This window comes from Pelodiscus sinensis, chromosome 3 (assembly GCF_049634645.1).
Source record: "Pelodiscus sinensis isolate JC-2024 chromosome 3, ASM4963464v1, whole genome shotgun sequence".
In the NCBI taxonomy this organism is placed as follows: domain Eukaryota; kingdom Metazoa; phylum Chordata; order Testudines; family Trionychidae; genus Pelodiscus; species Pelodiscus sinensis.
The window spans coordinates 12479219-12504740 of NC_134713.1; the positions used below are offsets into that span (position 1 = coordinate 12479219).

Here is a 25522-nt window from a genome sequence, read left to right on the forward strand (position 1 = left end):
AGGCTGCTCAGGTCCACATTCTTGCAGATGAACTTAGGCAAACAATGATAATGACACCATCTCACGCAGCTGAAAGAAGTTTGATATTCTAATAACTGCACCGGTAGAAATGATGGGTTCAAAGTTTCTTTCCTGGTAGTAAGTACAAAGTTCACTGAATTATAAATTGCAAGCTATTAGACACCCTGTTTTCTTTCTCTCCTGCAAGAATGGTTTCCACTTACTTCTTCCCATGCCTGTGTCTCATACTATGTTTTCCCTATTGCGCGACATTCTCGGTAAGTCTATTGCCAACTTGTATTGGCAGCTCCTCTCTTTCAGCATGTTACACATCTTATACAACATGTATTTTACTTGTTTTCAGGTTAGACACCTTCCGAAGGAAGATGGTAAGGCCTCCCTTAATTATTTTTACTGCTGAGATATTTTCTGAGGGTGGTGATGGGGGATCAGGGTCAGATCCCAACAACTGCTCTGTTGGATGCATAATGACTTTCAGTTGATTTTTTATAGCACGTGACGCTGATGCTGGTGAATTGAGGGAGGACATTCCAGGAATAAATTTAGGTAGGTTGCCTTTCTAATGCCTGTGCAGTCCCTTTGAAGTGCCTTTAAACAAAATACTAGTGCAACCTGCATTTCTTAAGCATTTTTATGGAAAAACTGGATGGCTGATGTCCAGGCAGGGGCCACAGAGAGCCATAGCAGTGAGCAGAAACAGGAGTGAACGCCATCTGCAACTCCACCAGAATTCCTGACTCTTAACCCTGCAAAACTCCTACTGTCCAAGCCTGGGGCTTCTCCTGGATGAAAATCACAAGTCATATTGAGCTTTTGTGCTATTAACGAACTTCCCCGAGGGTTCAGAGACTTTTTCTCCTGAAGACGTGGGGCATTGGACCAAATCTACAGTTAAGGGGAATCTACTTTGAAGTGAATTATATTATTTCCATTTACGGTATGGTCCAGAGAGAAGTGCCAATTTGGAATGTCTTTAGAAGCCAGTTGGCTCTGTTTTCCCCACCTAACAACTGGTTTTCTAGAGTGAGCAGTAATTTAGTGGCTTTATGGTGTTTCTGTCTGAACTGTAGAGAAATTACATGGAAAACACAATCAAATTAACCCATCTCATTTCATTTTGTTTTTTGTAATTTGATTTTGAGTATATATTATATTATATTATATTATATTATATTATATTATATTATATTATATTATATTATATTATATTATATTTATTAATCACTGGAACCTCTTACCTAAAGACATAGTGGATTCTCTATCACTTTATAGCAGAACTGAATCTCCTAAAACAGAAGCTCTAGTTCATACAGAAGTTATGGGCTTTATGCAGGAATCCTGAGATGAAATCCTACATCTTGTGTTATGCAGGAGGTCACACTTGATGGTTGGAATAGTTTCCTCTCAACTTAAAATCTATGAAGCTATGATCATTCTAGAGTGAGACAAAGACATAGGAGCATAGACAGCCATAATGCAGAGTAAAACTCATAACATGCTTTTCCATAACCTGTCAAATTAGGTATCAACAGTTGCTGGTAGTTTACTGACAGATCCTTTACTTAAGTGAGACTAGACACTGGCCCTTAATAATTATCCATAAATGTCACTCGTGGGCTAGATACTTCCATGAGTTCTATAAACTCAGCATTTTTCAGAATATGAAATGCAGTATGTGAGATTTAACTTAAATAATCTATTCCTAAATTCCTTTCCAGCTGCTGGACTGAACCTCTTTCAAGGGGATATCTTACTGCCAGTAAGTATTTTGTAAACAGCTGGATGTGATTCCTACTCATCATATTTGCAGTACTATTAGCCCTCGTTCCTATGCCAATGGATGCATCATTGACTTTTAATCTTTCCTTCTATTTTCAACAGAATGAGCGCAATGGACTGAGAAATGAGTTCTACAGATGGAAGTTCCCTGTTCCCTACATTCTGGGTGATGACCTAGGTAAAATACTCTTCAAATTTTAGGGCCAAATCATGGTCTCATTAGAATTAACATGGTAGCAGAATTTGACCCTAAGAGAAACATCATTATGACATTAAAAGCTTTTCAAAGTACGCTAATTAGCAGGCTACCAATCACATTAAGATGAAATTCCACAGCATCACAGTTATAGCAAAAAAATATAGTAGTTTAAAGGGTTTGTCTCTTCCTGCGATATATCATAATGCAAGTACAGAACATAGCTTATCTCCACAGACAGGCGATCTGCAATGTGTTAAAGATACTATCTGAAATATATTTTCTAGAGCTGAATGCCAAGGGAGTTATACTTGAAGCGTTTGAAATGTTCCGTCTTAAGTCTTGTGTGGATTTCAAGCCATATGAAGGAGAGAGCACCTATATACGGTTTCTAAAAGATGACGGGCAAGTATTGTGATGACACCCTAGATTCTTGTTCAATTTTCTTTGTGTAGATTTTCTATTCTAAATCTTTGGAAGAAAAGATGCTATGAAAGCTCAGGTTAGTGAAATACAGTTATTATTTCCTACGTATAAGCTATCCCCAGATCACTGAGTTCAAGGAGGCAGCTAGAAAAAGATAAGAATCTTGTCCTGTATATCACTTAGGAATGTTTCTTTTTTCTTGGGGTTTCTTAAAGGCCTTTTCAGAATCATAAAGATTTTTATATTTTCCCCTGTCCTCCTCTCTGCTTTGGCTCATTTCTCCTCCAGCCTGAAGAGAATCTTTCTGGATCTCATCAGAGTCAGTTCTGAGTCATCCAGGGAAATCAGCATTGAATGACATAAGATCTTCCCTTTTCTTATACCAGGGATAGGCCAAAAAATGGCCTCAGGCCAGATCCAGCCCACCTAACATTCAGATCCAGCTGGCCACAATACTCCGAGCCACCGATATCCTGCAGAAACTGGCCAACGGGAGCTGTCTAGGCTGTGCTTGTGGGCACATGCAGCACATGGAAACTCCCTCTCATAGCATGCTGCACAGATACACATGCTGGCCCCAGCAGCCGGCCACTTTTAACAGTGTGTTGGGGCACAGCAGGCACAGAGCCTGCCCGAGGGTCCTGCTGGGCTGCTGGCTGGGACCCCCCTACAATAAGTGTGTCACAATCAGAGCCTTGACCTGGCTCTCCACCCCTTCTCGCACCCCAACTCCCTGCCCAAGGTCACAACACAAAACATCTGCAAGACCGCTGCATTCCTGCCCAAGGTCACAGCTCCCTCCCAGATCCTGCACCCCATCCTGATCTATTCTCAGGGTGTCCTTAAAGCACCAACTGCTAGAAGCACTGACCACTGTTGGAAGACCAGTGATCTGACCTAGTATGGCGTTTCTTATGTTTGTAACTCTTGTAGACCCAAGACATTGTGAATGAGGTTGTCTAACAGGGAAATAATGCCTGTGATAATGTCTCAGTTGGCTGCCGGTCTAGGGACTGCCTCCATTCTGGCTATGTCTATACTACAAGGTTTTTGCACAAACACGACTGTTTTTGCCCCAAAACCCGTGGAGTGTCTGCACTTCAAGCATGTTTTTGCACAAAAAAATCTACAGTCAATTGACAGAACAGAGGGCATTTTGTGGTGTAGGTAAACCTCCTCCCACGAGGCATAACTCCTTTTTGTGCTACAGCTCTTGTGCAAAAAGGCATGTGTGGACTCTCTGCAGGGGTTTCTTGTACAAAAGAAGAAGCACAGGTTCTCTGATGGCCATTCTGTGATGGCCATCAGAGCTTTCTTGTGCAAGAATGTCCATGCAGCATAGATGCTCTCTTGTGCAAAAGTGCATCACAAAAGCTATGTGCGTTGAGGTGTGGACGCGCTTTTGTGCAAGAAGTTTTTGTGCAAGAACTCTTCCACAAAAGACTTCTTGCGTAAATACCCTGCAGTGTAGATGTAGTCTCAGGGTATGTCTACACTAGCTCCCTAGTTTGAACTAGGGAGGCTAATGTAGGCATTCGAAGTTGCAGATGAAACCTGGGATTTAAATATCCCAGGATTTATTTGCATCTTCCCGTCTGGGTGCCATTTTTAAATCCCCCTAGTCCAAACTACCTGCCCGCGGCTACATGTGACATTCAAACGTTAACTCGAACTAAGGACTTAGTTGGAGTTAACGTTTGATTGCTGTGTGTAGCTGCGGACAGTTAGTTTGGACTAGGGGGATTTAAAAATGGCACCCGGATGAGAAGATGCAAATAAAGCCCGGGATATTTAAATCCCGGGCTTCATTTGCAACTTCAAATGCATATATTAGCATCCCTAGTTCGAACTAGGGGGCTAGTGTAGACATACCCTCAGTGTCTGAGCACATTGCCCGTACCTTAACAAATAATAAATAGCAACATTCATTTCTTAAATATTCACATGAGCAATTTTTTCAACATCATTTTGAATAAAACAAATAGACTGAGTCCTTAAATAAAGACCTGAAAACTTTTCCCAAGAGATAGCAACAACATGATTAAAGGTTTAGTCAAGATTTTAAAAACTGGGTTGGTTTAGTTTGAAGGCAAGAAGACTGAGGTGGGTCATAACAGTTTTCAAGTACGTAAGAGGTTGTTCTAAGGAGGAGGGTGAAAAATTGTTCTTAATTTTTGAGAACAGAACAAGAAGCAAGGGCAAAAATTGTAGCAAGAAGGGTTTAGATTGGGCATTCTGAAAACTTTTTGTCATAGTGCTAGAACAAATTACATAGGAAGGTCATGGAATCTCCATCACTAGAAGTTTTTAAGAGTAGGTTAGACAAACCCTTGTTAGCAGGGCTCGCCGAGCTGTGGCGAGCCCTGCTAGCCAGCCGCGCTATCCAGCAATCTGTGCATGTGCAGATTGCCCGAACTCAGCTCTTCCAGGTTGTAATCTACTCGCCACAGGCGAGTAGATTACATAGATTGTCGAGCCCTGCTTGTTAGGAATGGTCTCACTAATACTTCGTTCTGCCTTGGATGCAGGGGAATGGACTAGATGACTTCTGGAGATGCCTTCTAGTCCTACACGTTTATGCTTCAATGATTGTGCAACCTCTCTTTTTCTCAGGTGTTGGTCCATGGTTGGTGACCAGCAGACTGGACAAAATCTTTCCATTGGGCTGAGGTGTGACTACAAAGCTATTGTGGAACATGAAATCTTACATGCGATGGGATTTTATCATGAACAGTCGAGGACAGACCGGGATGATTATGTGACAATCTGGTGGGATGAAATTCTTTCAGGTCAGTTTAAATGTCAATACAGAATTTGGGAAGTACAGAGAATGAGAGTATTTTATGTCCCTCACTAACACACTAGATTTTAAAGCCTCCTGAGATAGAAATTTAGAGCCAGATGAGAGTCAAGGATACCATGTTGGGCATTTCTAAAGGCTGGTACTCATGCACCTGTGTTGGGACTGCCAACATGGCATGGCTGGTATAGCCAACTCATAGAATCATAGAGCTGGAAGAGACCTCAGGAGGTCATCAAGTCCAGCCTCCTGCCCAAGGCAGGGCCAATCCCAACTAAATCAACCCAGCTGTTGATACAGGTTTTATACACTATGTTTTTATCACTAAACTGGACTAAGAAGAACTCACCTCACTTGGGCCACCAAACAGTCATCGGATGGAAATAATTTTCAGTTGCTATTAACTTGGACTGGATTTGAGCCAGCAGCATAAAATACAATACAAATATCAAATAGAGAGAGCCCCTATGCTTCAGCAGTACTGGGATTCCGTTGCACTAGATGCTGAACAAACACCTAGTAGAAAACAGTCTCCGATCCTTACAATTGACTAACCTGCCCAGGCAGTAGAGTTACCCCCATTTTCAGATGTGCTGAAAGAGTCCACAAGTCATAGAATCATGGAAAGGTAGGGCTGGAAGGGACCTCAAGAAGTCCCCTGGTGCAGACCGTTGGATTGAGGCAGAACCACCTAGCCAAAGCCATCCCTGGCAGGTGTTTGTCCAACCTGCTCTTAAGCATTGCCAATGATGGGAATTCCATGGCCACTCTTGGAAGCTTGTTTCAGAATGTAACCATTCTTATAGTTTAAAAGTTTTCCCTAATAGCTAACCTCAGGGATGATGAGTGGGGAGCATAAGGAGGGCACATGTCCCAAGGGTGTGGGTGGGAGGGTCAAGGAGCTGGCCAGCAGCTGGAGAGCCCAGAGCCCAGGCCGCCACTGCTGGCAGCTCCCCTTGGTTCGAAACAGTGAACTGCAGGGATCTGCAATGCTCCGTCGCTACGGACACTTAGATAAACAGTATTGCAGGCCCACCAGCTGTTTACCTGGAGCAGGGAGAGGCTGAGAGAGTTGGGTCTGTTTAGTCTGCAGAAGCGAAGAGTGAGGGGGGATTTGATAGCAGCCTTCAACTTCCTGAAGGGAGGTTCCAAAGAGGATGGAGAGAGGCTGTTCTCAGTAGTGACAGATGGCAGAACAAGGAGCAATGGTCTCAAGTTGTGGTGGGCGAGGTCCAGGTTGGATATTAGGAAAAACTATTTCACTAGGAGGGTGGTGAAGCACTGGAATGGGTTACCTAGGGAAGTAGAGGAGTCTCCATCCCTAGAGGTGTTTAAGTCTTGGCTTGACAAAGCCCTGGCCGGGTTGATTTAGTTGGGCTTGGTCCTGCCTAGAGCAGGGGGCTGGACTTGATGACCTCCTGAGGTCCCTTCCAGCTCTATGGTTCTATGATTCTATGATTTTAGGGTGCTGTGACCTAACTTTTAAAACCATTGCAGTAGACCAGTAACCTTATTAAAGAAAGAAATTAGGTTGCTTTGGCATGATTTATTCTTGAAAAATCCATGCCGGCTATTCCTTCTGGGTATGTCTAGACTGCATCCCTCTGTCGACAGAGGGATGCAGATTAGGCAGGTCGACATTGCAAATGAAGTGGGGATTTAAATATCCTGTGCTTAATTTGCATTAAAATGGCCACCGTTTTTGCCGACTCAGCACTTTGTCATCAAAAAGAGGCAGTCTAGAGGGGGAGTCTGTCGAGAAAGAAAGCCTTTTTTGACAGATCCTATAAACCTCCTTGCAGGAGGCATAAGGGGTCTGTCAAAAAAGGCTTTCTTTCTTGACAGATCCCCCTCTACCAGACTGCCTCTTTTTTGCTGACAAAAGTACTGAGTCGGCAAAACGGCAACCATTTTATGCAAATTAAGCATGGGATATTTAAATCCCCACCTCATTTGCAATGTCAACCAGCCTAATCTGCATCCCTCTGCCGACAGAAGGATACAGTCTAGACATACCCTCTAATCCTATCATCTTCTAGGTGCTGACAAACTGATTGTTTAATAGCCTGTTCTAAAATCTTTCCAGGTTTGAAGTTAGGGAGACTGGTCTATAATTTCATGGGTCCCTTTTGCTCCCCAGTTTAAAGACAAATTCTATGTCTGTGCTTATCCAGTCCTCTCTCATCTTCCATGAGTTCTGGAAAATAATTGCTAATGGTAATGGTTCTAGATTGCTTCCTTAATACCTTGGGCTGAGTTTCATCAATCCCTGCTTTCTTAAATACATCTAGTTTAGCTAAATATCCTGTTCTTTCCCTAATTTGGCTTGCATACCTTCCCTCTTATTCATATTGTGCTAAGTATCCCACCACTATTCTCCTTTTTATGGAAGACTGAAGTAACATAGACATTAAACACGTCTGCCTTCTTGATCACTTGAGATACTCAGTTATCACTTTTCTTTATTCATTTCATGTGATCCATAACCCCCCTCTCTACTGCCTCTCAACCCAAATATGTCTCCTTCAATGAAATGGTAATTGACCGGAAACCATTATAAAGTTCTCCTGCATAATGCAGAAAAAGGAAAAATTACAGGAAGTGCAAAATTTTACTGCAGGCTCAATGTTTTGCAGGTGTCATTACAAGCTATAGATTCTACTTTCCTCTGGGACAAATCCTGCAGACTTTACTGAGGGAAAACTCTTCTTAAAGTTTCCTAGTGACTTCAGCGACTGCGTCTGTAGCTGGGCACTGCACGGGAGATATAATAGGAAAGTTCTATAGGCCCTCCTCCATATCTTGCATCTGCATAAAAACTGGATACTCCTCTGGCTGCGACTTAGTGGCAAAAAGTTCCAGCTAAGTTTTTTGTGAAACCAGCCAGCTGCTTCTTTTATTAGCAGCTTGCTCCCCAAACAGATCTTCATCTAAAAGTCATTCATTTACTGAGAAGCTGCTAAAAAACCTGGTCATGTTCTCAGATAGCTGATCTTCTGCAGGGACTTCCTTTCCTCCGAGTTGTAAAAAGCTAGAGTGCTACACCAGCAGGCATGACATCCTTTCTTATAGTTTTTCCAGGTAAGTTTCAGTGCAGGTCTCTAAAAGGAAATAAACATAAACGTTCAGATAGTCCTCAGCTCTGACCCCCAGACTGTTCTGTTGAGCAGGTGGTTATATCTCCCAATAAGCTATACTCGGAAACCATAGAAGTGAGGCTATTTAGCAATAATTGTTCATTCAATGCTATTTTGAATTGAGGGTAATGAGAATTTTAATAGCGGCGAGAAGCAGCCAAAACAGTTTCAGTGTGATTTGAAATGTTAATTTTTTCTCTCGCTTTTCCTCAAAACCTGCAACCTTGAAATTGGTCCCCTTTTGTAAATTATTCATGCTAAATAGAGGTTGTTTTCATTGAAAACAAGGTCTTTCCTTTTTTTTAATGGCAACATTGTTTTCAGGAGAACAATGGAAATGTTACCATCTTTTATGCTTGTGCAACCAAATTACCGTCTTAGTGACCTAGATATGAGAAAATGGTTGGAACTACGACAGATGTTATAACATCTAGCATCACAAAACTCTGCATTTTCATTCAGCTCTAAGGCTGCCTCTAGAATGCAGTGAAAAGCAATGCCGCGTCCAAAGACCACGTCCGCTTTTTTGGAAAAATTTGTGAAAAAGCAGACGCGCACGTTCGCCAGCTCTGTAAATCTCATTTTATGAGGAAGAAGGGATGTGTTGAAAGAGCAGGTTTTTCCAAAATTTGGTGCCATGTAGACACACCAAATTTTGGGAAAAGTCTCTTTCGACAGAAAAGTGGAAAAAGATACGCAAACTGCAGTTCTCAATTTGTTTATCTTTTTCTGACTTACCTTTGTAGTCTAGATGTAGCCTAAATGGAAGATGTCTTTTGTCCCAAAGGCCAGTCAAGGCTAGAGCACAGTCTGTACAGAACAGGGATGCATGTTTTAGAGTGAACCAAATACCCAGGCAAACATTTGCATCAGCAATTAAAGGCTCCTCATTCTTTAGGGCATTGCCCTATGAGACACTGAGCACTCTGACATCCAATTCTTGCAAAGCACTTAAGTTTAGGTTTAGCTTTTAAGTGTATGCGTGGTTGCATTGTGGTCAATATATGGTAAATTGAGCTGTTACATACATATTTTGCTGGATTGGTGTGGGAGAGTAGGAGGCATAAAGGAGGCAGAGAAGGGAAGCAAATAAGACAAACTAGATGCCTTCACCCATGATAGAGCTCAGAAGCAGCATGTGGAAGTTCTTTAAATGCGCACAAGCAATGTACACATGAAGTGACAATTGGGATCTAGAATAAGAGGATTTTGTTTTCAAAATTGTCTCAGAAACTGATCAGGTCAGAGTGTAATACTAACCATACTGTACTTGGTTTTGAATCTGCCTTGTTGACTGCATTTTGCATTGATTTATTATGACTTTAGTATGTCCATGCTAGGGACATTTTTGCCTTCTGAAAGATTCTGGCCGTTTGAAGAATGACTCGTTTCTTTGTTCTTTCACCAGGCCACACGCACAACTTTGTGAAATATGACGACAAGTTAATCTCCGACCTGAACACCCCTTATGACTATGAATCAGTAATGCATTATGAGCCATTCTCATTTAACAAAAATCAGAGTATCCCAACAATCACTGCAAAGATTCCAGCGTTTAATGACATTATTGGCCAGCGCTTGGATTTCAGCAGCATGGACTTAGAAAGACTCAATCGCATGTACAACTGCAGTAAGCCCACGCTGGCCCATATTTTGGACTTTCATATGATTTCTTTGTTCCCCTTGCATTTTCATGTCTAAGGAAATAAATAAAAAGACGAGTGAGCCAAAGAGGGAGGGACTCCAGGAAACTTGTCCTTAGCTGACCTTACGGCAGGGCTCATGGCAATGAGTAATGAGAGGAGCCCATTATTTCTCTGCCCCTCTCCCAATTGTTTTCTGCTTTTGACGTGGTCCGATAAGTGAATAAATAGGGGTGACTCATGCTACCCAAAGAGGTGAGGGACATGTGGGGCAGCCCATATAGCAATTAAGTTTTTGGCAGGGTTATAGGGAGGTGGTGCACCGCCCAAGTACTGCCTATGGAATTAAAGACTTACACTCATCCATTTCTGTGCTTCCTCCTACGTTGTGCTTTATTCAGGGTTCCCCTTCCAACCTTGTGCTCCTTATGACCTTTGCTTGAGGGTCACCTCGGTTGTGACAGTTCCAAGAAATCAAGCAATAGTTAGATTATGCATCAGTCAGAGGTAGATGATTTTATTTGCTACCTTCAGGCACCAACACGTTGTGTAATAGTGCCCTAAGGAATCATTTTGACCAGTCAGGGAGGGAAGGATTGCAGGACTGAGCCCTTTGTATATGTCCCATATGGGGTGTGTGACACAGAAACATGTCCATCAGGAAAAGCATACAGAAGGCATTTGATTTGCTTCTTTGGATTTCATCATATGCATGTTCTTTCAGCTTCAACTCACACCCTTTTGGACCAGTGTGCTTTTGAGTTCCCTAACATCTGCGGCATGGTTCAAGGACCCGGAGATGATGCCGACTGGGTCCATAAGAAGAGCAGCCTCGCAGGACAAGAAGACCACACACTCGTTGGACGCTGCAAAGGTAAAATAAAAAACATACCTGAGTAAAAGTTAGGGGCTTCAAATGTCACTTCCTTCATGCCTTAGCAATGGTGATAGCTGTGGGTTAAAGACACCTTTGGACAGATGCTAACATTGCTGCCAACACCTGGAAAATCTTGGCAGCTGATCAAACTGAAAAAAGCGACCAAGTCAGGAAAAGAATGACTGTCGTTGAGGATACTTTTAAAGAAAGCTTGTCTGTTGTCATTCTAACCAAGCTAACCCCCAGTTCTCTTTCCTCGGCTCCTTGTCACTGTGCTTTCTCTTGATAGTGAGGTACAAAGGTGGGGATATCACCAGTGCTAAATCAGCAACCTTTTTGCAATGTACATGGCATTCTCCAGATAGAGCAACAATATAAAAGAGGGCAAAGAACATGTATTAGGGTTTAACTAGAGGAATAATGAATATATGCTGTAATGTGACCTACAGTACCTGGCTCAGGTTGCTTAACAATGATTTTAGCACAGCAAGAATTGCATGTAACTCGCTGATAACTGTTACATCTTAAACATAAACGAAGTGTGAGGCATGTTGGGGCTGGAATTGTCAGATCAAAATTTCTAAAGAATCAAACAGTGATTTTTAAGGTGCTTCTGTAACCCACGAGCCTTCTGGAGTTGGTGCACTGCCCCCCCCTACTGGCACTAAGACCACATACAGAGAGATAATGAGTCTGCTCTGTAGCCTTAGCTGGGAGCCAGCTGGCTTTTAGCTCATGCGGTAGAGACCCCAGGTTCAATTCTGGCAATTTTACTCTAAACCCCCCAGTTTTCTGGGTTTTTTTAAACTAATGGAATCACAAAAGAAAGAAAGAAAAGATCAGTCTCTATTATGAGCCAGTCACAGAACCCAGTAGCATCGGTGTTCAGAAAGTATTTGCTTATATAGTAACGAAAAATTCCTAAAGGCTTGTTTGATGCTAAGGGCCTAATTGTCCACTACTTCGGCAAAACTCCCACAGACTTCAGAAAAATAAGACTTTGGTGGGAATTTTGCCTAAATAAGAAGCACAAGTATAAAGACCCTAAGCATGAGCTCCCATCACTTGAGCTAAAGGAGCAATTCCATTTGCTGGCAGCAGTGTAGATTCTAATCCCCTATGTGGACCAGCCACTAAAGGAAAGAAGATATGGAGATGCAGGATTGGTTACATGGGGTCAGCTACAAGTTTAAGTAGAACTGGGAAATGACATTTGGATCAATTTGTGGGCCACCGATATAGCATCCTGTAGGCTCACCAAGCCTTTCTTTGAATCCTTTCCCCTCCAGTGACAATCAGAAACCAGACATCCCTGGAGAGAGCAGAGGGTCTGAACCCTCTTGGGATAAGCAATTGAATCAACTGGTTGTTCGCAATGTCACTGGGGAGAAATGTAGAATAAGTATGGTGTTCTATGAAAGCATGTAATGTCCTGAACTTGATGGTCATTAGGGCTGTGTCCAGACTCAGGGGTTTTTTCGGGAAAAGTAGCCTTTTCCCGAAAAAACTTCCCCTGCGTCCAGACTCAAGCCGCGTTCTTTCGAAATTAATTCGAAAGAACGCGGCTTTTCTTTCGATGGCGGTAAACCTCAATTTACGAGGAAGAACGCCTTCTTTCGAAAGTTCCTCTTTCGAAAGAAAGCGTTCTTCAATGTAAATAGGGCGTCTTCGAAAGAGAGCATCCAGACTCACTGGATGCTTTCTTTCGAAAAAGCAAGCCGCTTTTTCGAAATTTCTCCGTGCAGTCTAGACGCTCTCTTTCGAAAGAGGCTCTTTCGAAAGATGCTTTCGAAAGAGCCTCTTTCGAAAGAAGCCTGCAGTCTAGACATAGCCTAGGAGATCTGTGTACAGGTTATAGTGGATGCAGGGAGATGTGTACAAAACATTATAATTGTAACTAGGATACATCTGCTGCATCACCTCCAAGCAGTGTGTGTGTGGGGGGGGGGGGGGGGGGGGGGGGGATAATCAGGCAGGAAGGGCACCTCCCAGACTAGTTGTGAAACTAAATCCAGGCACCTGGCATAGTACAACCCTGCTTAGAGGCTGATCCTCAGTTTCTGGCTAGGCTGCACTTTAAACATCTCTTCCCTTTTAAACGTGGGCTTGCAGGTCTTTATTCTTTCCGACTATGGGAATTCATGGTTACACAGATGGGGGGCGAGGGGAGGGGCATCAGAAACTCCTTCCTGCCTTAGTCCACCCTTATCTTTCCCTGGATTGCATAATGCCAGGTGTCTGGACTTTGTTTCATATAAACAGCTAGTGCAGAAGGTGCCCTTATTGCCTGATGACTCTTTCCCTTCCCCCACTGCTGGGAGGTGATGCAATTATTGCAGCCTAATTACAAGTACAATGTGCTGCACATGTCTCCAAGCAATGAGTAGTCTGAGACTTTTAACTTGCACATCTCCATGCCTACACTCAAAACTATAACCTGTGTCCAGAACTCCTGATAACCATCAAGTTCAGAAGTAGAAAGGCTATTAGAATCACCCTGCAAGAAGTAATTAATTGAGTGGAAGCCCTTTATGCTTGAAAGCTGGCTGCTGGCATTAGGGCTTTGAGCTTAATGCATGGCATTAAGGCACCCAAAGTCACAAGGCAGCTAGTGAAAGAGCCCCTTTCCGGTTTGGGGATCCCCAAATGTCACATTCCTATTTGTATTCCACAGGTGTAACTGAAGGGACTTTGGCTGGGTAACAGTCCAGTCCAATGGTTAGAGAGACTGGATTCAAGCCTGTGGAGACCAATGTTCCCTCTAATTTTTTTCCATCCATATGTGGACTTTTTCATTAATGTGAAGAATAATATTTTTATGTGCACCAAAGCATGTGCAAATGTGCACTACCTGTAAAAACAAAATGTAGCTGTGGGAGCTCTGTTAATCCACCGGGACTATTTTGTGAACAGCTGTGCAAGTGCAGATCCCACAGGGAACACTGGATACTGTTTCTGGATAGTGTTCCCTGTGAACTGAGCATTTGAGCGGCTGTCCACAAGAGACTCAGGTGCCACTCAGCTGATTAGCAGAGTTCCCACAGTGCCCACAGATGGCTGCACGTGTTTCTGCTGGTGGTGCACATCCATACTTGTTTCAGTGTACATACCAAAATTTATTCCGCACATGGAAGAAAAAAAATTAGAGGGAACATTGTTCCTGGTTCTTTTGTGTAGTCTTTCTGTGCCTTAGTTTCCTCATTGGTGACATGGGGATAAGACATAATGCCTAAAAAGAGAGTGGGATTGTAAGGCTTAAGCACCACTAATTATTCTTGCATTATTCATTAGTCATGCTTTATCTGCCCGGCACTTACATATTTGCAGCCACAAGTCATGTGCAGCATGCAGAAAGATGAAGCAGAGGCAATAACTGCTTCTCCCTTTCTCTGTAGATGCTGGCTCTTTCATGTACTTCGATACTGGATCTGGCAAGGCAGAAGATACGGCTCTCCTAGAATCCCGCATCCTTTACCCAAAGAGAACTCAGCAGTGCCTCCATTTCTTCTACAAGATCTCTGGAAGCCCCTCAGACAAGCTTGTCATCTGGGTTAGAAAGGACAACGGCACTGGGGCTGTTAACAAGCTGGTTAAAGTCAAAACCTTTCAAGGTATTTTGAAAAAAGAAGGCGATTACAGAAATCGGTGTGGGGCAGCGTTCCCTCTAATTTTTTCCATCTGTGTGCAGAATCAATTTTGTTATGTGCACCAAGGTATGTGTAGCTGTGCACCACCAATAGAAACACACGCGGCTGGTTGTGAGTGCTGTGGGCACTCTGCAAATCAGCTGGGGGACATTTGAATCCCTCTTGGGTGGCCACCCAAGTGCTCAGCTTACAGGGAACGCTAGTATGGGGCAGAGGATACCCTAGTGTTCAGAGCTTCAGAAACACAAGAGTTTTCCCATCCCTATTAGGTCAGCATCTTGCTATCCAGACAGGCATTTTGGTATGTGAGAATAACACACCTACCAGATGGACAGCTGTACCAAAGCCCTGGATGGTGAAATTTGAATGGCCCCAAACAAAAGAGGTCACCGTTTTAATGCTCTTGCTAAGAACTGAGCAAGCCTGTAAAAGATTGACATTGGCATGCTCATGCAAACAGGAGCAACGATCCTTGGCATTGTTAATGCAAATATGAGCTTTTATTTCTGGCAACTTGCACGTGGGTTTGCTCTGCCTCTACTCATTCCATTCCCCCTGCCTCCAACATTCCCTCTCCCCCACCCTCATTCACTTTCACCAGAATAGGGCAGGGGACAGGAGATGGGGTTGGGGTGTGTGGGGAAGTGGGGGCTGTGAGAAGGGGTTTGGGTGTGGCAGGGGGTTCAGAGCTGGGCAGGGGTTTGTGTTGCAGGAAGGAGTGAGGAGTACAGAGTCTGGGATGGAGTTTAGGTATGGCAGGAGTTTGGGAGCAGGAGGGATTCGGGGTGCAGGAGCAGGTGCAGGGTGTGGGCTCTGGAGAGGGGGCAAGTCCAGGCTGGGATAGGAGGGCTGTGGTGCAGGAGGAGCTGGGGGTGTAGTATCTGGTCAGTCAGTACTTACCTCAGGTGGCTTTGAAGCTCGGTCGGTGGTGTCTTGAGTCTAAAGCTCTCCTGGCCCTGTGGCACTTTCAGAAGGGACTGGCATGTCTTTGCATCCCGTAAGGGTGTGGGGAGGAGGGGGGCAGAAGGCTCTGCGCACTGCCCCTGCCAGATAGTACCACCCCCACAGCTCCCACTGGTTGCAGTTCCCACCAATGGGACAGCATGCGGAGACCTGCCTCCACCTAGATGCCACAGGGTCAGCTGCTTCTGGGAGCAGTGCAGGGCAAGGGTAGGTAGGGAATCTTCCTTAGACCGGCTGCGCTGCTGGACTTTTAGAGGCTGATCTCCCAGTTTGGCATCAGGTGACTCTGGATGATTGAGCCTCAGTCCGGGAGGCTCCCTAAGAAACCAGGCAGGATTTATTACGTCGGTGTAGTGGGCCACTTATTTCAGTGGAAGCAGCTTTCCAGTGTAGACGCTGACATAATTAGGTCCACGTAAGTCCCCTGGTGTCAACCTAATTCTGGAATGTAGCTCAGGCCCAAAGTACCTGATTATTAATCCCTGGTTATGGTTTCTTCCCATAGGTGATAATGACCAGAATTGGAAAATTGCCCATGTGACCCTCAATGTTCAAGAGAAGTTCCGGTACGTCTTCCAAGGACTAAGGGGCAATCACAACAGCTCTTCTGGTGGAATTGTTATTGATGATGTCACCCTCACGGAGACCCCGTGCCCGAGCGCGGTCTGGCTCATTCGGAACTTCTCCCGCCTTCTCCAGACCTCTGTTTCAGGCTCTGTGATATTCAGTCCTCGGTTTTACAGCTCGGAGGGTTATGGCTATGGAATAACCTTGTATCCTAGAGGCACGTCCTCCTATCCGAACTACTGCCGCATTGCTTTTCACTTGTGCAGCGGAGAGAACGATGAAGCTCTGAAATGGCCTGTGGAGAACAGACAAGCTATTGTAACGGTGCTAGACCAGCACCCTGATATCAGGAGCAGGATGTCCCCAAGCAGGAGCTTCACAACAGACAGGAGCCAGATTATGCCCGGTAAGCAGCTTCTGCATGAGAATGACTAAAGCAGCTTGCCCAAGAGAAAGGGCGTGGGATCCAGTGGCTAGGGCATTGACTTGCAGCTGGGAGGTGTGGTTTCTATTTCCAGCTCTTCCATGACTTTGCTGGGTGACCCTGGGTAAGTCTCTTCCCTTTTCTATGCCTCAGACTCCCTATTTGTAAAATGGGAAGCATTTACAATCTTGACAAAAGATCGATCACCTGGCACAAAACATGCTCTCTAAGGCTACTTCTAGACTGGCATGATTTTCCGCAAATGCTTTTAACGGAAAAGTTTTTCCGTTAAAAGCATTTGCAGGAAAGAGCGTCTAGATTGTCACGGACGCTTTTCTGCAAAAGCCCTTTTTGTGGAAAAGCATCCGTGCCAATCTAGACACGGTTTTGCACAAGAAAGCCCCGATCACCATTTTCGCCAATGGGGCTTTTTTGCGCAAAACAGTTTTTAGCTGTTTACACTGGCCCTCTTGTGCAAAACCATTTCCGGAAAAGGGCTTTTGCCCGAATGGGAACGTCAAAGAATTTGCGCAAGAAGCACTGATTTTGGACAGTAGAACGTCAGTGCTTTTGCGCAAAATCAAGCGGCCAATGTAGACAGCTGGCAAGTTTTTGCGCAAAAGTGGCTGCTATTGCGGAAAAAATTGCCAGTCTAGACACAGCCTAAGTGCTGGGTGTTTACTGCTAACTATTATTTGTTATGCTAGGGGCAAATGAGCCCAGAGATATGAGTTTGACTTTCCCTGCAAAGTTCTTCAAAGCCAAGTCAAGACTCAGAATTCTGACGGTGTTCTGAGAATGGGCTCAGAATTCTTCCAAGCCAATGACATTATCCGAAGAGCGGTGTGTCACAATGTGGCATTCCGACACCACAAGAGCATCGCCTTCCAGTAATACACCTGACCAACTGAACTTGAAGATTGTGGTGATCTTGAATGCAAAGAACTTAGGGCATGTCTACAAAGCAGCGTTATTTCAGAATTACTGATGTTATTCCGAAATACCATAGTCTGCATCTACACTACAACAGTTATTTCAACACAATGTTGAAATAATGTCCAGATGGAGGACTCCTATTCCAACTCCTGTAATCCTCATTTTAGGAGGAGTAAGGAAAGTCAGAAGAAGAGTGCTCTTCCTTGGCCTTCCTGCTCTGTAGACCGTGCCAAAAGCCGAAATAAGCTACAGTAAAACCTGTGCTATCTGGGACTTAACTAGCCAGAAAACTTTAGAAACTTGCAAATTTCCACGTCAGGAAAAAACTTGTTAAAAGCAAAAAAAAAAAAAGAGAGAAACTGGCGATGTAAACCGAGCTGCTCCTCAGATGCTCCCCCGAGCCCCTGCTAGACATGCATGCAGTACGTACCTAGGGGAGGGCCGCCTGATGCCAGGCCACACCTCGGCTCCCCTGCAGCTCTTGGAGGACTGGCACCTCCACAACTCGTGGCTGTCCAGCTCCGCCCCCGTGCCTCCTGGCCTTCTCCATGGCAGGTCAGCTCCCCCAGAATTTTTAGAAAACCAGCATGACCTAATCCCTGGGTGTGCCAGATAACACAGGTTTTACTGAATTTTGACTTGAGCTACACAATTGTCATAGCCAAAGTTGCATAGCTTATTTCGGCTTTAGCCCTGCTGTGTAGACATGCCTTTGATCACATTTAGATTGTCATCCAATACTTTGACATGGCTGTGTTTAGTGAATAAATAGTTTGAAATCTGGGGCAGTTCTAAATTATTATCATCCAGAGATTAGCCAGTAGTTTACCCATCCAAATCTCTGTCTCCATCAATTGCCTCTTGCCTTACACTAAGATTATAAACTTTTTGAGGAAGAGGCAGTGTTTCTGTCCTGTTTGTACATCACTTAGCACAGTGCTGGATGCCAATCCAAAACTAGAACTCATCGGTGATACTTTATACAAACTAAGAAGAAGAAGAAGAGAGAGTCTGATGGAAAAGTAAAACTCCAACAGCTGAGTCCCCATCTCTCCATTGCTTTCTCAGTATGCTCTTTTCTATATTAATGTCTTTACTAGCAAAGAATTTTAACAGAACAATAATGATGGATAAAATCCACAATCCCTAAACTCTCTCACCATGTTCAAAATCTCACTCTGATTTTGTGGCATGACTCCACCAATAGTTTTTTTTAATGCAGAAAAAGGTCCTTGGAAGGCTTTAACATCTACTGCTGAATAACATTTGATTCGAGGCTTTTTGCTGATTACAAACACAGCATGCATAATCCATATTATTTTGCAGGTACAAATGGTACTTCGATGTGGGATAAACCATCCCTTGTTGGAAAATTTGACCCTTCCTGCAACTGTAACCGAAGCTTAGATTGGGGATGGAGCACTTTCATCTCTCACAAAATGCTGAGACAGAGGAATTTCCTAAAAAATGATGACCTCATTATTTTTGCAGAATTCAAAGGTACAGAATCATTTCTTTCTCCTCATGAAACTGAATTGGCTCTTCTTGCAAGATCAGTTCTGATGGACATTCCAATATATTTGTCATCAGTCTCTGAGCCCCTTCTATTTTTCTGGGCCAGAATTTAAAGATATTTAGGTAACTAAAGATGCAGATAGGCACCTTTTAAGATTTATTTCAAGAGCTTCTTGGGCTACGTCTACACTGGCGGGTTGTTGCAACAGAAGTATGCAAATGAGGCTAAGCATGGAATATCGCCTAGCCTCATTTGCATACCTAATGAGCCGCCATTTTGCGAAAGGAGCTGTCTACACTGCCCCTTCTTGCACAAGAAAAACCCTCTTGCACAATGCCTTTGTTCCTGAAAATAATCAGCGTAGCGGCATTGCGCAAGAGGGTTTTTCTTGCACAAGAAGGGGCAGTGTAGACAGCTCCTTCTGGCACAAGAGCCTCTTCCGCAAAAATGGCAGCTCATTAGATATGCAAATGAGGCTCAGAAATATTTCACACTTAGCCTCATTTGCATTTCTCTGGTGCAAGATCGCACCAGTGTAGACATAGCCTAGGTGTCTGTCTCCCATTAATTTCAATAAGCGTTAGGCATCTAGGCATTTTTGAAAACCCCAGTAGGTGCTAATCTGCATCTTCAGGCATCTAGATACCTTTAAAAACTGACCTGTTAGGTCTGTTTGGAAAATAATGTCTGGAAGGGAACTGAACTCAGTATTCCAAATAAGATGTACTGTTGATTGATGCAATGAGCTCTTATATGTCCAGCAATTATCCCTGCTGCTAATTCCTGTCTTATGCCCTGATTGCTTAGTTTAGGGTTGGGTGTCCATTTTTGGAAGGATATTTCCTTGGTCGAAGAACCTCTTGAATCTTGCCATTTGATCTTCTGGGGTAACATTTTCAGAAGAACTTCCGTAATTTAGGAGTCTAAATTCTATTTTCAAAAGTGACTTCTGTCTTTTAGATCCTAAGTCCCATTGGCTTCAATGGAAATAAAGGGAAGTCAAAATCCTTAGAAGGCCTAATCATTGACTTTCATTGGGATCTAGGGTCCTGGGTTTGAGATCCTCAAGGCACCTAATGCCTAATGGTTTCTAGGACAACTTTGAGGATCTGAACCTAAGGGATCTAATTCTCTTGAAAATGAACTTTGGCACCTATGTTGCTCAGACACTTTTGAAAATTTCACCCCGCAGCTGTCTTTTACTTGCCTGCATGCTTCCTTTGCTGTTGAAGAGTATGCATTCCTGCCGGGACTTTCTGCAAAGGTTGTTTGAATAGCCTCCATCCTGTGTCTAAGAATCATAATTTCCATTCTTTTGTCTTGTGAGGTCAGCTAACTTTTTATCCCAACTCCAGTGTATTACTAAGGGCTTGACAATATTTGAACACTACAGCAGAGCAGCTATAGTGCTGCAGGTGCACTGCTGCGGTGTTGTAAGTGTAATAGACTCACTCTAAAATGAGTCTTGCCTTTCCTCCTCTGTTCTCTACCATGCTCTTTCCAAGAAGCAATTGTTCACTGTTTTTAGAAATTACCACTCTAAGTATGCTGCGGCTACACTACAAGCTTTTTCCAGAAGAGAAAATGCAAATGGAGCACTCATTTGCATATGTCACTCTCTCATTTGCATTTTCTCTTCTGATCCTTTTTGCGGAAAAGATTTTTGTGCAAAAAAGCAGTGTGTAGATGGCGCCTTTTTGCACAAAGAACCCCTTTTGCGCCCTTCTTCCTCAATGAGTACTTTTTTGCACAAAAACCTCTTCCGCAAAAAGGATCGGAGGAGAATATGCAAATGAGAGTGACATATGCAAATGAGCGTTCCATTTGCATTTTCTCTTCCAGAAAAAGCTTGTAGTGTAGCCGTAGTGTAATCCTTATTCCATTGCAACATTTGACCTCTTATACCATGCTATTTGAAATCACCACTGATTACTGTTTCATTACAATTAGTTACCTCATGGAGCTCCTGAGCCTTTTCCTGATCTGGAAGCTGTGAGAACAACCTCATTGTTATATATCTATTCTTATTACCAGGGATTTGTATCCCTATAGAATTGATCTTTGTACTCCACTGTGTTTCAGTGAAATCCTTTATAATCTGAGTCACCTATTTCTGCTTTAAGATTTTCCTTTACATAGTCCCTCCAAACTTTGCCAACTTTCTGTGCTAGCTGTCTGGTTCCACTTGGGTTAATGTGCAGCCTGTCTCGTTTGCATCACCTGAAAACCCCCCAGTGCCCAATAAAATAACCCCCCTCCTGATTCTGACAACTTGGCATCCATGTTTTAAAACCTTGTAGTTCCCCCTTGCTAGCTAGCCCTGTGTGAGGACATTTCAGAAACAGCTGCCACAGAAGTCTTGCATTTACGCCATTCACCAAGCGATCTCAGTTTTTGGTGAAGTGATTCCTACATGTGTTACTGGTGGTATTCAGACTGCAAAATATGCATCCGGATTTCAACATTCCAGGCAGATTTTAGTTAATTTGGTCAATTCTGCCTGTCTCATTCACATATAGAAAATATATGTATATACACACTGAGGGTATGTCTACACTGCATCCCTAGTTCGAACTAGGAATGCAGCGTAGACAAACCCTGAGAGAGATAGCTCTATCTATATAGAAGAGGCATGTTCTCTTTTTACACCTACAGATCTTCCTCCCATACCAGAGACAGCTCCCCATGCGGAGCAAGGAGAGATAATATGCTATTGTTTGTAAAGCACCGTGGGATCCTTTGGAATGAAAAGCACAATGTACAATAATGTCAGTTATTATTAACCACTTTCTTTCCCTCCCTCTTTTTACAAGATCTCACCTATCTTAAACACACTGAAGTCCCCGTTAAACTAGCCCAACCCAGCGCCAGAGGCCTCATTCTTGAAAGGCAGAGAAGGTCAGCCCAGAACACTGGCCCCCTTGAAGCTTGGTCATCCAATATGGGGGATGCGTGTGATCCAAACCCTTGCCAGAATGATGGAGTCTGTGTGAACGTGAAGGGGAAAGCGAGCTGCAGGTACCACATGCCCCTTTCATGCCAGCTGCAGATTTCTCATGCACTAGCCGATGAATCTAAGAAGTGTTCAGCCCAGGGGAGGATAAGATTCTCCGTTCCCCATGACAGACATTAATAGCACATCAGTGACAGGAATGCAGCACCCCTTTGATCAGACTTTGGGAATTCTCTTACTAGCAATCGGGGTTGTCCTTCCCCATATGCAGAAGATGCGCTTGTGTAGGGAATCTGAAAACTGGGGACACCACTTAATGGCCATCCATGTGTCTACAGAACCTTAGTTTAAATGTTGCTTTAAAAATATGTCATTAGTTTGTTGCTGAAGATTATGAAATCACATCTCTAAAAAAATCATCTCCCCCCCCCCCCCCACTGGCTGCCATCGGACATAGGGGCCCCAGTTTAATAAGACAAACAGATGCCATTCCTACCCATCCTGGCTAATAGCCATTGATGTACTGCAGAGGGCCCCATAAATCCTAAGGATGGCTCTGCTTGCAATCCTCAGTGGGGTGTAGGTGTTTCTATGGGGTCTAAATTGCCATAAAAGAAGCAGGGATGACAAGGAAGCCTTGGTCCAAACCCATCTGCTGGGAATTGCCCCATTTATCCCAGCCACCGTGGTGTGTGTATGTGGGGGTTGGGAGCCTCCTTGAGTTCCCTCTCCTTCTCAGCTCTGTGATGAGATGGCTTCCCATTGGACCCTAGCTAGGGTTGTATCTAGATGGAGCACCCTCTCAAACCAACCAATCCACAGCAGCCAGGCTCCTTAGTTCTTGCAGGAGTTCTAAATGTAGAGGGAAGATCTTGCACCATAGATGTACCCACAATGCCTTTACAATTGTTGCCTTTTGTTCCCAGATGTGCCTCAGGCCACACCTTTTTCTATACAGGTGAGAGATGCCAGGTGGCACAAGTCTACGGGAATACCCTTGGAATGATCATTGGTGGAACTGCCGGAACAATAGTATTAATCATCGTAATTGTTTCCATGCTAACCCGAAGCTCAATGTTTCAGTATGATGTTTTTCCTGGTGCTTAAGAGAGTTTTGTCTTTCATGACAACAGATTCCAGAATAAAAATATGTGGAAACTTTCAAGATGTGGATATGGAAATGTTCTATGAAGTTCTCAGTGATGACGCTTTCATGCTGCAGGGCATAACACTTAAAAAGTCCTCACCTAAAACTGTTGTTTAATAAAGATTTATAATGTGAGAATGATCTGGAGACTCTTCAGCATGTTCTTTTATCAGATTGTTGTTCACTCTAAGACAAGCAGGAAGGAGGTGATCTCATGCATTTTGTCTAACCAGTGTAAAATAGTTAACTTTACGGGGAGAACTTTTTAAAGGATTGAGAGAAATTCCCTTCTAGAACAAGCCCATAGAATTCAACAGGGACAGCACCCAATAGGTTCTTCAGAAATACAATAGGCCACTATAGAAATTACTCTAAATCCCTATTGGCGTAAATCTCCAGCAGAAGTAAATTGACATAGCTTCAGTAATTTCTATTGAGCTATGCTGCTTGAAACCCATTGAGAGGCTGGTGGACAACATGTTATAGAATGAATGCTCCTTTCTATGACTCTTTCAACCATCCAATGGATTTTATATCAGGGATATAATTTTATATTGAATCCTTATGATCATTTTCTTATAAATTCTATAGGAGCTTTCCATATGAATGTATAAAATATTTCACAGCTGGTCTGCTCTGTGGGTTCCATCCAGAGCCCATTGAAGGTGATGAAAAAACTCTCAGTGACTTTACTGGGTATAAGCGAATGCCCAAAAGAGCAAAACAAAGCCTTAAAATATCACCAGGATTTACAATAGGGATGGATTTGGCCTTTCAGCATGTAGTGTTAAATTCAAATGCACTTGGGAATACACAACAAAGTCATTGTCTCATGGAACAGGAACCCATGGGAGAAGGGTGGGAATGTTTTGTAAAGGAAACTGTGGGTCTGAATCCTGGGAGGTTCTGAGTGAATCTGGTGAATGCTGAGCATCCTTCGTTCCTGTTGATGGTGGTAGAACTGCCAAGATTCTATGTTATCAGGGGTTCCAATTATTTCCCACATCTGAGACTCTATTTTCAAATTTCATCCAAGAGCTGTTTCATGTAGGAGGAACGCAGAGCTTCTGAAGACAATGGAAGCTCAGACAATAGCAATCGGAATGACACCACCAAATATTTATTGAACACTTGAAAGCGTAACTGCAGTGAAGGGGAAATGGAATATTGCAATGGGGTGAACCTGACCTTTTGAGACCCCCTGCTGGTGACCCAATTGTGCTACGACTCCCCACTCTTACAAAAGGAGCCATGAGGCTGGGTTCTCCAGGACTCAATCATCCAGAGCCCAACAGGGAGCTGCAGGGGCTGAGCATGTCAATTCCTGCCTAGAGACAGAGAAGGAGGAAGGTGGTTCTGCTCTGGCCAAAGGGGATTTGATGGACTGTATTTGCCAAATCTGGGAGCAAGAGGACTTGAAACCTTTAGTCCTGGGATAGTGGACAGCTGTGAAGAGGCCCAGAGAATATAGCGACAATCCAGTCTAGGAAGTATGTGACTGGTATATATAGAGACACTGGTTTGAGACCCAGACTGGGTCTAGGTCCTCCTATCAGCCAGTGCTGGAAAGACCTAAGGCCTGGAAAGGAGACATGGCTAGTTTAAAATCTAGGAAAAGGGGCTAGATTTAAAGGGGGTGGAGACCCTCATAAGGTTAGACTGACAGTCCTAATGGCACTCTCTACTCAGACCAGAGAAGGGGATATATTTCCTCTAGAAGTCTGATTAGAAAGCTGGACTTAGGAGGAGCTGAAGAGAAAAGCTGCCCTCAGAAAAGAAGGGCTGAGTCTAGTTTGAGACAGGATTGGAAGACTTTTGTTTGTGTTTGCTTTGGACTTTAATACCCCAGAAGGGTCTCAGAGGGGCAGTCATGTTAGTATGCAGGGCTCGACAAACTATTGAATCTACTTGCCCGTGGCGAGTAGATTTCATCCCGGCGCCCCGTTTACCGGCGGTGCATGCAAGCGCAATGCGGTTCTTGTGCATGTGCAGTGTGGGGCTGGCGAGGGGCTTTCGCTGCCGTTTGTCAAGCCCTGTTAGTATGTATCTGCAAAAACAAGGATGAGTCCTGTGGCACCTTAGAGACTAACAGATTTATTAGGGTAAAACCTATCAGCTTTCATGGGTAAAACCTACTTCATCAGGTGCATTGGAATGGAAGTTAGAGAAGCAGGGGGTGTATCTGTAAGGAGGAAGTTGCTTGTGTTAATGAAGCTAATCAAGTCAGGGTAGAAGCAGGTCAGTCACAGTGTTCAATGTGGAGATGTGAATATCCAGAAAGGGGAAATTGCCTTTGTAACACATTAACCAGATGAGATCCTTATTCAATCCTAAATTGATAAGTGTTTAATTTGCAAATTAATTCCAGTTCAGTACTTCCTTGTGTAATCGGGGTTCGAAATTCTGTTGTAGAAGGACGGATACTTTTAAATCCATTACTGAATGTCCAGGAAGGTTAGGATGTTCCCCTACAGGTTTAGGTGTGTTACC

General features: G+C 43.7%; 1 protein-coding gene across 1 annotated transcript; it reads left to right on the forward strand.

Moving 5' to 3' along the window:
- The first annotated feature begins 250 nt into the window (after positions 1-250).
- MEP1A (meprin A subunit alpha) lies at positions 251-23173 on the forward strand. The gene is made up of 12 exons (XM_075923142.1): positions 251-278; positions 1740-1780; positions 1903-1978; positions 2284-2401; positions 5036-5211; positions 9768-9989; positions 10727-10876; positions 14275-14490; positions 15995-16462; positions 18743-18916; positions 21746-21950; positions 22812-23173. Exons 1-12 carry the CDS (start codon positions 251-253, stop codon positions 22990-22992), a joined length of 2055 nt encoding a protein of 684 aa, XP_075779257.1. The 3' UTR covers positions 22993-23173.
- The last annotated feature ends 2349 nt before the right edge of the window (positions 23174-25522 follow it).

Excerpts from the sequence above, each read along its gene's own strand:
- MEP1A (XM_075923142.1), top strand. The coding sequence starts at position 251 with ATGTTTTCCCTATTGCGCGACATTCTCG. Across the intron at positions 1,979-2,283 it reads CATTCTGGGTGATGACCTAG|AGCTGAATGCCAAGGGAGTT; the intron begins GTAAAATACTCT and ends TATATTTTCTAG. Across the intron at positions 16,463-18,742 it reads CAGGAGCCAGATTATGCCCG|GTACAAATGGTACTTCGATG; the intron begins GTAAGCAGCTTC and ends ATTATTTTGCAG.